This window comes from Sphaeramia orbicularis, chromosome 12 (genome assembly GCF_902148855.1).
Source record: "Sphaeramia orbicularis chromosome 12, fSphaOr1.1, whole genome shotgun sequence".
NCBI classification, from domain to species: Eukaryota; Metazoa; Chordata; class Actinopteri; order Kurtiformes; family Apogonidae; genus Sphaeramia; species Sphaeramia orbicularis.
In genome coordinates this window covers 63759120-63771906 of record NC_043968.1, presented here as the reverse complement: position 1 = coordinate 63771906, position 12787 = coordinate 63759120, and the positions used below count along the sequence as shown (strand labels likewise).

The window sequence follows — 12787 nt, the reverse complement described above, 5'->3', positions numbered from 1 at the left end:
GAAGCCAGAATCAGGATACTAATCCTGCAGGCATTAAGTAAAGTCCTATATTTCTTATACAGTTCCTTAAGGGAACTGTACTCTCGAGCTTCTGTTAGATTAATCTGTGTTTCCCTCCACAGCTATTAAACGCCAACAGTTGTCCTTGTAGATCTCTTAATTATGCACTAATGCATGGCTGGAAAAGTTTGCACAGACATAGTCCTGGGAGATTTACAGTATTAAGCAAAGATAAGATGCATTAACATCTTAGTATTTACTGTAAAACAGTTATTATCAACTTCTAGTAGAGATACAGTTATATAGAACATGGAATGGTCATCACAGTTTCAAAAAACTGAAAATATTCAGTGTTTCATCATCAAGTACTACGATCACTAATGACTATTCCGTAAAAAATTGACTGAGTACTCATTTTCCTTAAATTTTTTTCTGTATTTACACTTTTTACCTCCTTCAGGTCATTATATAGCTTTTACAGCAGTTTTACTACTCAGCTCAGTCTTTGTATCAATATCAAAAATGTACAGAAAGAAAAAAAAAAGCAATTTATATACAAAAAATGAGGTCTTGAATTTTTTTGTGAAAAAGAAAAACCCAAATCAAACTATTATACAGTGCAGATTTCATTTTTCCAGTGTGGGTGGAGAAGATGTTAATATTTAATTTTTTTTTAATGAGGTCTTGAACTTTTTGATGGAAAAATGCTTTGAAGCTCAAATTCTCATTCAGTGGACTATAATAAACTATACCCAACCTACACACGAGCAAGTGTTAAAGTTCAGTCAAAGTCATCAAGCTAAAGAACTTTTTACTTCTTTTTTAAAATCAGACTGAATGCATGAAGATGTGACAGCCAGAACAATTTTACAAGGTGATGGTCTGTCCAAACTCTGTTTCCTTCTTGTTGTGAAGGTTTTTCATCCCCAAATGGCCAAGTAAATCAATCAATACAATGATAAAAAGCTTGTCAACCAACATTGATACTACCACATAATATTGTATATACCTTCATGCACGTTTTCACTGGTTTGTTTGAGATCAGAATACGTACAAGGCATTATGTCAGAAAATATAGGTTGGAAACACACAAGTACATAAATCGTTCTCAACAAACAGCAGAGAAAGTCTTGTGTTGGGTCTTGCAGAGTACACACACACACACACACACACACACACACACACACACACACACACACACACACACACACACACATCTCTACAGCTAATCTGTTTCTGATGAATGCAATACCAAGGTCAGGTCATGTTTGTGCCCACTCATCAGCTTGTTAAATCTCAGCTTCAAACACATTCTGCATTTAAAACACTTTATGATAATAAGGCCTCCTACTGCAAACCTACTGTCCTGACTGAGATGATTTATAATTATTTTGAACTCTCCTAAAGTGCTCGGTGAACCTTTTCTCAGCAATTTATTTCTACGTCCTGTAGCACCCCCTGGTTTTGTCAGGTTGTTGGTAGAACACTCACTTAGGTGGTTTCATGCTCTAATGATGTTCAAGTGTGTATTAATGTCTTGCTAAAGTGTTCACTCAAATCCATTTAGATGTTAGATCATGAACTGGTTTTAGTTTTTACACCAGCCACAAACGGCAATGTATGTTAAATATCATTGGGGCGGCCATGGCTCAGGAGGTAGAGCGGGTTGTCTAATAACCGAAGGGTATGAGTGTTCGGTGGTGGTCGGAGGGGCAGTAGGCACAGATTGGCAGCCACGCTTCTGTCAGTTTGCCTCAGGGCAGCTGTGGCTACATATGTAGTTTACCACCACCAGAATATGAATGTGGTCTCAGTTCAGGTGTAATAAAACCATGATTTGGTTCATGTACAGTGTGGAAACACTTTTTAGATTGTTCAGACTTTCAGACCAGATGTAGGGAAACAAATGTAAGAAAGAAGAAACTCGAATGAAAAGTAGAAAATTCTGCATAGGTAGCTGAAAACAGGATGTCATAGTCTGCTACCAACAGTGCAGGTTGAAGGCAGAGGGACAGCAGACAAAATGTATACAATCCAATAACAAGTTGACCCTTGGTTCAGATTTGAGTTGAAAGTTACATTGACCTTGTTAGGTTTGGATTCCACAACTTTTTATGTTCATTCAGGCCAAATTTGCAGGTGTGAAATTTGCCCCTGGACTATAATGTGGAACAAACAGCCACTCTTTGGTCTGACAAAGAGAGCTGGTTTCAGTCTGGATCAAACTGAATCACAGTTCATTTACAGTCTGATGGTTTAGACATTTAGGGCCTGATTTACTAAAGGTTTGTGCGAGTAAAAACTTGCACAAACTTGACTGCGCATGCAAAAACACGTGGAAGCTTATCTATGGACAGGACACACCGAGGGTTGTGCTTCTCAAATGGGCAAAATAGCTTGTGCAACCCATTTAGCATGTTTGCCTTGATGAATATGCAATATGGGTGTTTGTGCCAGAATGTACAAAATTATTGGGAGGAGTAGATGCAGATATTTATTTAGTGTGCGTGATGTTATTGATTGATTGATTGTTATGTTGTTAAACCTGAAACTGATTGCGGTGGCTGATTTTGCGTCTATATTTAGCATGTCGGAAAGGCAGGTTTTAACTCGCACAGCTTCGCGCAAAACTGGCTGCAGTTGTTGTGAGGAGGCGGCATGGGCACAACCAAAGGCAACGCAGAGAACGAGTCTGTTCTGCTCGCATCACCATTTTTGGAATGACAGAAGAAAAAATGATTGAGATGTATGGCCCCCCCACTTTATGGGCCTGCCCCCCATGCCCAGTTCCACCAGTGGCACATCACAATTAGGCCAGGACTCGACTGTGCTGAGAGGCGTCTCTCTCTCTCTCTCTCTCTCTCTCTCTCTCCCTCTCTCTCTCTGTCTTTCTCTCTCTCTTTATGGGTGGAGAGCCAGTGAAAAACAAACAGGACGGGTTCTAGCGCTGCACACACACACACAAACAACACTGTCCACAGTGTTGTTACTGGACTCCTGAACCGGCTATATAAGCACTGATGTGGAGGGTTTTCATTCGCCATACAGAGCAGCATACAGACAGAAGCTATTTATTTCACTAATAACAGACTTTACCACTGATAAACGACAACAGAAAAATGCCTATCCAGCCCTCTGTGTGGAAAAAGAGCAGCTTCATATTCATGAGTGCTGCAGTCCATTACATAAATTATTTCCTTTTTCAAAAGACAGACTCTTGTAGCAAAGGCTACTTTTCCACTTGATCTGATGATTGTTATCAAAAATATGCACCGACATTAGGCTACAGTGTGACAAAGTTATGTGCGCCTGACAGTCATTCAATTTAACAACTCCCATGGCCCCCCCACCTCTAAAATTAATCTGGCGCTGCCCAGCAATGCTGTTTTAGAACTTCTAGATGAACTAGGGGATGATTTGGGGCCAGTCACAAGGAGGAGTCATGCAATACCTTCTATGACAAAACTCCTCCAACATTACTTTTCCTTGCATCTGGATCATTCCAGTGCACTGTTGCCATTAGTGCTGGTGCATCCCAGAGCAGTTTTTCCTGCGAACTGTCTCCATGATGACAATCAATAGCGCACACAAAATCCTCATTTAAATAGGGTGGTCTCCAAGACTTTGCACCTGTTGTCATTTGCACAGGCAATCTTAGTTGATCACCCCTGATGTACAAATCAATAGCATGTGCATTTTTTGCACAAGCAAGCAAATTTGCACCCGTAATTTGCGATCTTAGTAAATCAGGCCCTTAGTCCGTTCATTCATTTATTTTATTTATTTGTAATTGCTTAAAGCTATACCTACCGATGTGGCATTTCTCACAGCACTTAGTAAAAGTTTGAACATGAACAACCCGCCTCCCTCCAAAGCCCCGCCCACTTCCCCTCTGCCTGAGCTCTCAGGCTCCTCCTCCTCTCTCCTCCTCTCACCTGATGCACGCGGAGGAAACAGGCGGAGGTCCGGTGTGTCCACGGACCCCTTCCTCAGTAATCAGATACATCATCCACCTGCCGCGGGCCCGCGGTCCCTGTTTCATCAGTAGACCCTGTATTTAAGGGTGTGGTCTGTGCAGTACTGGGTCAGTGTCTTCACTGCACCACGGAGATGAGGTGCGACGGGCGCGCGCACTGTGGACGCGTGGCCTCCATGAATTTTCCGTGGACATTTGAGGTTTCATAGTCCATACATTTATCATCCTACATAATCCTACACTGTGTGACACCATGTACATGTACCTGTATGAGTCCCACAGTCATAAAAGCTGAGCTTTGTGCAGACCTGTTTAGTCCAGTACATCAGACTTCCGGGCTTTTATCTCCATCCTTCATTCATCAGACTCCTGTTTGTTCCCCTTAGTTGTTGTTGATGTTAATAAATCCGTTTTTTCCCTTCCACGTGTGCATTTGAGTTCTGTCCATACACATCTTAGACAGTAGACTGTGGTCAGTGACAGGAGAAGCAGCGCGAGTGAAGCATCAGATTCAGAGGGACACATATCGGATGTGGAGACAGCGATAATGGATCGGATGCTGGACAAGCGTAATGGATGATTGACAGGAGGCTCAGCCAGGTTCGGCCAATTATTTCATTCGGACCGACTAAAATGATTGGTCAGACTTTTATCAGAAATATATGAGAATTAAACATTTTTGAGTTTCAATACCTGGTGGATTTCTTTTACATTTTAGTTTGACACGTGATTATTAGGAGCATTTTAAGAGGACAAAAGAAAAGTGTAAAAATGCCACATCATACGGTATAGCTTTAATCCTCTGGAGGGTTGGTGGAGGTTGGATCCTATCCTGTCATGACATCAGGCAAAGGTGGCCCCAACAACCAATGTGAATGAAACCAGCTTTTTCAGGAGAGAATATAGTTGTTTACACTTCAAATCTATGGCCATTTTACCCTGATAGTGCCAACATTCTCTGAGATTTGCCTCTAGCTTGGCTTGGTATTCCATATCGCAACATGATGGCATATACTGTATGTAGTGACCCAGTGATGATTCTGGATTTATCAATCCATGTTTAGGGTCCCAACATCCTGATTGGAACATCAACAAACGTGGGACTAGACATAGTATCTGATGATTTGGTGCTCCCTGCTCTCATATGGTGAAAATGCCAAAAAAAAAGCTTTGCCAAGACATGGCAACTTGAGCTGATACTGGCAGTAGAAAAAGGGCAACAGATACACAGCTGTTCACTCTCACTTGAACACTTACAGGCAATCTAATGTGGCCAATTAACCAATGAAGGTGCATAGGCTTGAATGATGGGAAGAAGCCAGAGTCCTGGAAAGAACCACTGGGGATACAGGATGAAACCAGGACTTTTCTTGCTGTGAGACAACAGTGTTAACAATTGCACCACCACACCACCTACTTTTAGACCAATTACAGTAAATGACATAAGGATATTGGTGCCATTAAGCAAAATATGAAGAAAAAATGAACCAAATACAAGTAATGTAAGCAGTGAAAAAACCTGCCATCATCCCACGGGACAACAGGATGTATTAATCCACGCCCAAAATTGCAGGGTTAAATTAAAAGTAACTGAACCAAAAGTATTCAATGTAGATAAGAAAACCTTTACTTGAATTTCCAGGTGTGAAACCTCCCTTAATGTACAACAGTGTAGAAAATGTAGAGAGCAGAGCAATTCTGATGTGGCACATTATTTCTCCAGTTGTTAAACTGACTGTGAAGGTGGCTGATTTAAAATTCCCCTAAGGAAGTGAAGTACCTCCATTAGTCGACTTGATTTTCAGAGTAAATGCTTTAGTATAAAAGTTGCGAAGGCAGGTTTATTAAAAGATATGTAATGGAAATATAAAAAATCAAAGATGATGAATAATTACATCTATATTGACTCTGAAATTGCTGTTCTTCTGAGTGCACTACAGAATAATTTCCTCTGACTTTCAGTGTTTCATATTGAGAAAGGTAATGACATTTGTGCTAGATAATACATCAGCATTTGCTTTTATAATAGAAACCCTTAACCAAGGCTGCCATGAAATGTAAATGTCACTTTTAACTGTTTCTTACACATTCAGATATCCACCAACGCTCTCTGTAAATGTCATGGCTTATATTCTGCTGCTGTTGATATATGTTCTCTAAAAATGTCTACATTGCTCAGCCTTTTCCATCAGTTCTGCCACTTAACTGGCATCAATGTATTTAACTGGTGTTATTTGACTTGCATTGGATTTAGTCCTTTGGGAAATGAGACCATGAATGGCTGCTTAAAAAAGAGAAATGTCAAATAAACAACAGCAGAATAAACCACACAATGTATCCCTGTCTTGATAGTTAAGAATCTGAATTATTACAAAGGTCAGTGTGGTTTTGGATGAGGTTTTTTTCTAATTTTTACAGCAATAAACTATAATTTCTTCCCTCTCAGGAGCGTGTGGTGGTGGAGAGTTCTTATTGGTTGGCGGTGGTACCGTACTGGGCAACTTGGCCGTACCAGACTCTGCTGTTACCACGACGACATGTCCTCAGAATCAGTGACCTGGCCAAAGAGGAGAGAGAGGGTGAGTGTTTGTGTGAAGATACCAGCAGAGCGAGTGACTGGGAGTGTAATACGGCAATTAAGATTAGTTTGAGGTGGCTCAGCGGCTCAGCAGTGGGCTTGCAAGTTTGCTTCTTGGCCGGAGTCTCTCCTGTGCATCTGAGTGTGTCTTCTATGTTCATTCAATGCACTATTAAGGTTTTCAGTGAATGAAATGTTAAAATTAAGACACAATAGGAGGCTTCTGTTCATGAATTAGTGAATATCCAATATTTAAGGTCGTCTTCCTCTGAAAAACAAATCCTTTTTTATTATCTACCTCTTCAAGCACACTAATATTCCACTATTTTTCAGAATATACCAATATTCTGAGCTTGATACAGGTCATGTAAATGGCAAGTTTGGTTTGGATATCTGCCTAATTCTCAATGTAGCATTTTCGGATTTATTCATGTGGGTCATACTGAGACTGAGGCTTTTGCATTCTTGTTTACAGCTTATTTATAAAATGTGTTTCTCAGTTAAAGATTTGCCTCTTTTTTTTTGTCAGACAGATTAAAAAAGTTGATTTTTTTACCTTTATATGTTTCAGCTACACCTGTAGCCTTCCTCAGAAGGGTCACGTGATGTTCCTGTGACATGTCTTGTCAGCTGTTTTATCCAGGTTTGCCAGACAACAAGGGATGACTATCCCCCCTGCTGTCTGGCATTCTGCGGAAGACAGCATCTCAAGTGTGGGATCAGGTGTAAGATCCCTCATCCCTGTTCATAGTCCTCGGGGCTTGTTTTATGATCTCAATGGCCTCCCTAATCCAGCGGTGGTATTTGTTGTGTTTCTCAGTTGGTGTTTGCTGCCTATTTACGGTCAGCTCTGCATGGTACACAAACCTACCAGCCATTAGTTTGCAAGGCTGGGATGGAGATGCACGGATAAAATGATGTTCTGCATCATAGATTTTAACCTCTGCAAATATGATTATCTATGCAAATGTCCATTTGTTTTTTGAAAATTTCCATAGGTCTGCACCTCTACCTCTTAAGTCACTTGTTCACCTGACTTCTGAACAAACTACCAGAACAACAAGGACTTCTTCTAAATGGCAGTGCTTACGTAAAACTGCTTTTGGACTATCAGTTTTTACCCCTTGGCTGACTGGCCGAAAGAGTATTGTAATCGGTTTATCGTCTATCCGTCCATCCATCTGTCCATCTGTCTGTTCATTCTGGTCGAGGGGTAATAGTGCGCAGCAAATTGTGTTCTCATACAGAGCCATAACAGAATGGAAGAAACTCCCACTGAACTGAAGGCCATTACAAATTTTAGAGCGTTCTCTACCAAGACAAAATTGGATTTTACGAAACCAAGTCTGCCTTGACTCTTCCCTTCGACTGTATTCTACACCTTGAGTATGTGACTTTTTTAAACCTTTATTGGGCAAGTGACCAGTGACTATTTTTGGTCATTTTCACACACATTACAAGACAGTGACAGCAACAGTTACAATGAGGACAGTGAAGCAACAATCTCAGGTCAAATGTGGTCTACAGGGTCTGTAAGGTCCACCTCTGCATGAACAGTGAATGCAACTGCTTTGTTAGGTACTATGAAGTAATGGTACTAATGTAAGTGATTGTGTTCAAAGTGATGATGTGTATGTTGACAGGTGTCTATATCAACAGTCATGTTGTTGTAATGTTCTAAAAAAATGATGTTCTAATGTTATAAAATACATGTTCCTTTCACCTTACATATGTTTTTCTTGGATTTAAAAAAAAAAAAAGAATGAATTTCAGACTATTTCTATGAGTGCCCTATAAAGGGTTAAGTATATTTTCCTTTTTAAATGTCTTGTACTGTTTCCCTTTTTAATTTCCTTCTTGCCTGCTACAGGGACTATAGATGGAAATTAGGTAGAATGCTATAATCTGGTACAGAGCGTTTCTACTCTGTGTGCAAAGAGGAGCAGCAATGGCACCAGGCTGACAGCGATGTTAGCTAAGCCTTTTTAATATAGGAGCCCGAAGACTGAGTCTAACCAATAGGACCCACAGGTGAGAGTCGGTTTAGCCATCAGCTGATGTGGGCTGGCACTGAGATCAGTTGATACCAGACATGTATAATGGTTTGTGGATTGAGCTGGACTTTACACTCTGCCTGGACTCAAGCTTCACTGAATTCTTGAGTGAAAGGAGTTTGCTGGACATTACCACCTTCAGGAGGAAATACAGAATTGGGGAAGTTTGTTCAGGTCTGGAATCCTTCAAAAACGTCTAAAAGCCCCCTTTATACACACAATTAAGTAAAATGGCTTGTTAGAATATAGTATTTACATCTCAAATGTAGGGTGGGCTACAAGACAAAGTAACTGAAATTGTTTAAAATGTTTAAATGTATGTGCTGAAATGTAATAAGAAAGTAGGCAGGTAGGCACATGTTCTATCGGAGGGTTCTTTGGTGTTGCTTTTGTATAAATATGTGACTGCAAACCTGGATGAGTGCATAAACCAACCCTTACCAGTCCCCTTGACTGTGTCTACAAAGAGATAAATCTCTGAATCCACCAGGGTTTTCTAAAGCTGGGTTTGGACTGGTTGTAGCAGGCAGATTTATTCCATGTAACTGAATGAGTCGATACAGAGTCAGACCACAGACGATGGAGTGGCCTAAACCTATGAAACCTTACGAAATGCTGATAACCAGGATGAATAGAGATCTGAGATCTGGTAGAACTTTATGATACATATAAGAGGTGCTACAATATAATAAGTACTATTAGAGGGTAAAAGAATAGAAAATCATGACTTTCATGGAGTTGATGTTTAAGGACTTTTTATTTTTATTTATCCTTTTCTCTCTTGTTGCCTTTGATTATGTTTTTTGTATCCAACTGTTGTGTAGGTTTATCTTCTTCTGTCTTTTATGTGTAGTTCTGTGTATCTGTGTACACTGTTTAATGGGGAAAAAAGCATAAATAACAACAAAATAGTATTTTCTGTGAATATGCCCGTCAGATTGTTGTTGAGAGCTGAAGGTAGCTCAAAATTTGATAGACATGGCCAGCTTATAGTTCTCTTTACAGGAAACAGAAAACCTGACATGACTGAAGGGGGTCTAAAATATTTCAAAAACCTCTGTCTATAATAAAGAAATAAATAAAAAGATTTTCTGTACTAATTCCCCTTGTGTGTCACATCATTTATAATAAAGAATCACATGTACATTCATCCTGGCCTCTGTTAAGCCCCTATTATGTCAAATAGTTCACATTTCAATGAACATAAAAGGTGAATTATTGAAGTCAAACGTAGGTAACTGACTTTTTACTCTTGTACATGTGAAGGAATGATTTGAGATTTGAAGATACACATGTTATTCACATTCAAGCATGAAATTCATGCCTTCCTGGCTCAACTGTGGGTTCATTTAGGCATAATACTGTTGTAGACAATGAAAAAAGACATGACAGTTTGTATGAAGACCTCATCATTCCTATTCGGATCAGTAATATCACCTGTCTGACTGTCTCACTGTCTGTCTCACTGTCTGCCTGTCTCACTTCAAAAACTCTGAACTTGCCCTTTGGAACAACTTTAAGTATGATGTCCTGCACATCAGCACTAACTGACACGAAACATGGGAGTTGCATTAATAAATAAAAATGTTTACTGTAGTCACACTTTCTTCTTCATATTCATGAAACTTAATAACTTTGTTCTATAGTTTGAGTGTTTACTTGAGACCAGCTGCTGCATATATTTTTTTTAAATTTGATCATCTTGAGACAAGTAGAAGAGGTGTGTTTGATTCTTCTTTTCCTCTCGTATGTTCGCCTTATTTTGTTTGGTTTTAGGATTAAGAATACTCAGAATTTACTTTTACATTTTCTCTTCTTCTCCTCATCCCTAGTGTTATTTAAAATGAGCAGCTCCCTCTCACAGTTATCTTCTTTCTCTTTTCCTCTATCCACCTGCCTTCTGTTTTCTCACTAACTTCTCTTTTCTGCCTCTCTATTAGATTTGGCTGACATTATGAAGCGACTACTGACCAAATATGACAATCTGTTTGAAGTCTCCTTTCCCTACTCCATGGGCTGGCATGGTAAGGCAAAAACTTTTTTTTTTTTTTTTCTTTTTGGAAAGTGGGAGGTTTATAAAAGGAGAAAGTTTTGGAATAAATGTTGATAAGCAGTTTGAAATCTCTTCTGTAGAATAACAGAAAAAAGCAAGAGCCAGATGGAAGACAAGATTAAATTTAATTTAAGTCCAAATACTGTACAATCTGGGGAAGGATTAGTGGGATGGAAACACAAATGTAATATGGCAGACTAGAGGCTGATGATCAAATATCCAATTTTCTATAGGCTAATTCTCTCTTACATATGTAAAAATGCAAAATACATAATCTACAACAATCAGCAGTGCTTTTAGCCACCATGCAAATGTTTTAATAATCACTTTCCTACTACCATTTACTGTCACTTGTTGAAGAAAAACAAAAGATGCATCCTGTTTTTTTCCTCAGTTTATCCAAATAGCTTTCACAGCTTTTCATCCTCTTATCCTCCTTCTTCTTTTACTTCCTTGTTGCTTTTATTTTCTCCTCACATTAAAATGTTATACCCAGATTTGTGCTGGATACATGTCAGTGCTGATAAGCGCAACACCAAAAGAATTAATGCATGAAATTTGTATTGTGTTTGCGATGCAGTAGATGTAGAACTCTTGTTACATTTCAGTCACGTCTGGCATAAATCATTGATTGCAATCTCTCAAACTCTCAGCCTCTGCATCACACATGCAAATAACAATCTTAGTGCACTCTCAATGTCAGGCTCTTCAACACATATTTAATGTACAATAATGTATGTCTCTTACATCACTGGGAGGGAAAGCAGTCAGGCTCGCAGGTGAAGTGCACTCATGATGTGTTTCTAAGCACTTATCTTCATTTGAAGCATCATGGGGAGACAGAAATACAGTATATTTTTGTCTAACTGGCATGATTGCAAGACCTTCCGTGCCAAAAAAGCTAAGGGAAGTGTCTTATTTTTTGATTTTTAATGAGAGAGCAGAGTCTAGCATTTCTAAAGAGCTGCATTTACTGAACAGCAACCAGGTAATTAGAGAGCAAAAATGTGTCTTATATCTCTCAAGACCCTGAAAACTGAACTGAGGTCGGATGCCAGTCGTTTGTATTTTCAGTGGGTTGTTGGCAGATGTTTATACATTTTAATTCACCGGAATATGCAATATCTGACTTGAACGATTTAAGTCATAGATGTTGTATGTGGTCTTAGGTTTGACTTTTAGAGTTTAATTCACTTATTTATGTCTTTCATTTCAAGTTTGCATGAACAGTCAGTTTGGATCAAACACTGATAGATAGATGTATGTTATGTAGTGTATAAAATATTTATGGTTAAATTGTCTTTGTTGTGTAATAACATATGAGTAATTTTTAGTCATAAAGTGATAGAGTCATAGAGTAATCTAAAAATGTGACTTTGAATTGTGATGAACTGAGCATTGATTTAATGCTGTTGTAAACTATAAGACTTCGATTTTCTAGAGTCTATTGGTCCTCACAATCCCATTGTGTTAAAATATCTTAAAAACAATTTTGAGTTTTAAAAATTTGTTGGATTTGGCATTATTTGGCACCGTCTGGAAGAAAATACTCAAACTAGGAACATTGTACATTAGAGCCTGACATACAAAACATCAGAAAAAGATTAAAACTGCACCAAAAAGTCATCAGCATATATGGACAAAAGTATTTAAAAAGTATTTAGCGATATCTCTTAATCATTCAGTTTAGTTGTTTCTCTCAGTCTCACTGTTGTATAAAATCAAGCACTTTGCCTTTACAGACATTTGTGAAAGAATAGGCTGTTGAATTCCTACCTAATAGGATATTGTAAGAGCATACTAACAATTAAACAAATCAGTTTTGGAAATTTGTTCTCTCCCAGACATTCTAGGATCAAGTTTGAGGGGTGTGCAAAGTGGAAATGTTTAGGAACCACAGCAACTGAGAAACAAAGTTCCAGTGCAGGGTTGCAGAGGGCTGTAAAAGTCACTAACGCTCAGTAACTATGAAGGCCCAAACCACTTCTGGCATTGACATAAACAAAAAAAAACTGTGTGCTGGGAGTTTCATGGCATTGATTTCCACATGGGTGCTTCAGTGAAACTGTGTTCATTTTGGTACCTGGGACATTGCCAGCTTTTTAGACCCGCTATTAAAGGAGAAA

The 12787-nt window shown here is 39.0% G+C and overlaps 1 protein-coding gene across 2 annotated transcripts in view; it reads left to right on the top strand.

Moving 5' to 3' along the window:
• galt (galactose-1-phosphate uridylyltransferase) overlaps positions 1-12787 on the top strand; it is a 56397-nt gene that overhangs the window by 29182 nt on the left and 14428 nt on the right. For both annotated transcript variants that reach the window (XM_030148808.1, XM_030148810.1), the window contains exons 8-9: positions 6423-6555; positions 10549-10632. In XM_030148808.1, the coding sequence (XP_030004668.1) occupies positions 6423-6555; positions 10549-10632 (217 nt within the window). The remainder of the gene's footprint in view (positions 1-6422; positions 6556-10548; positions 10633-12787) is intronic.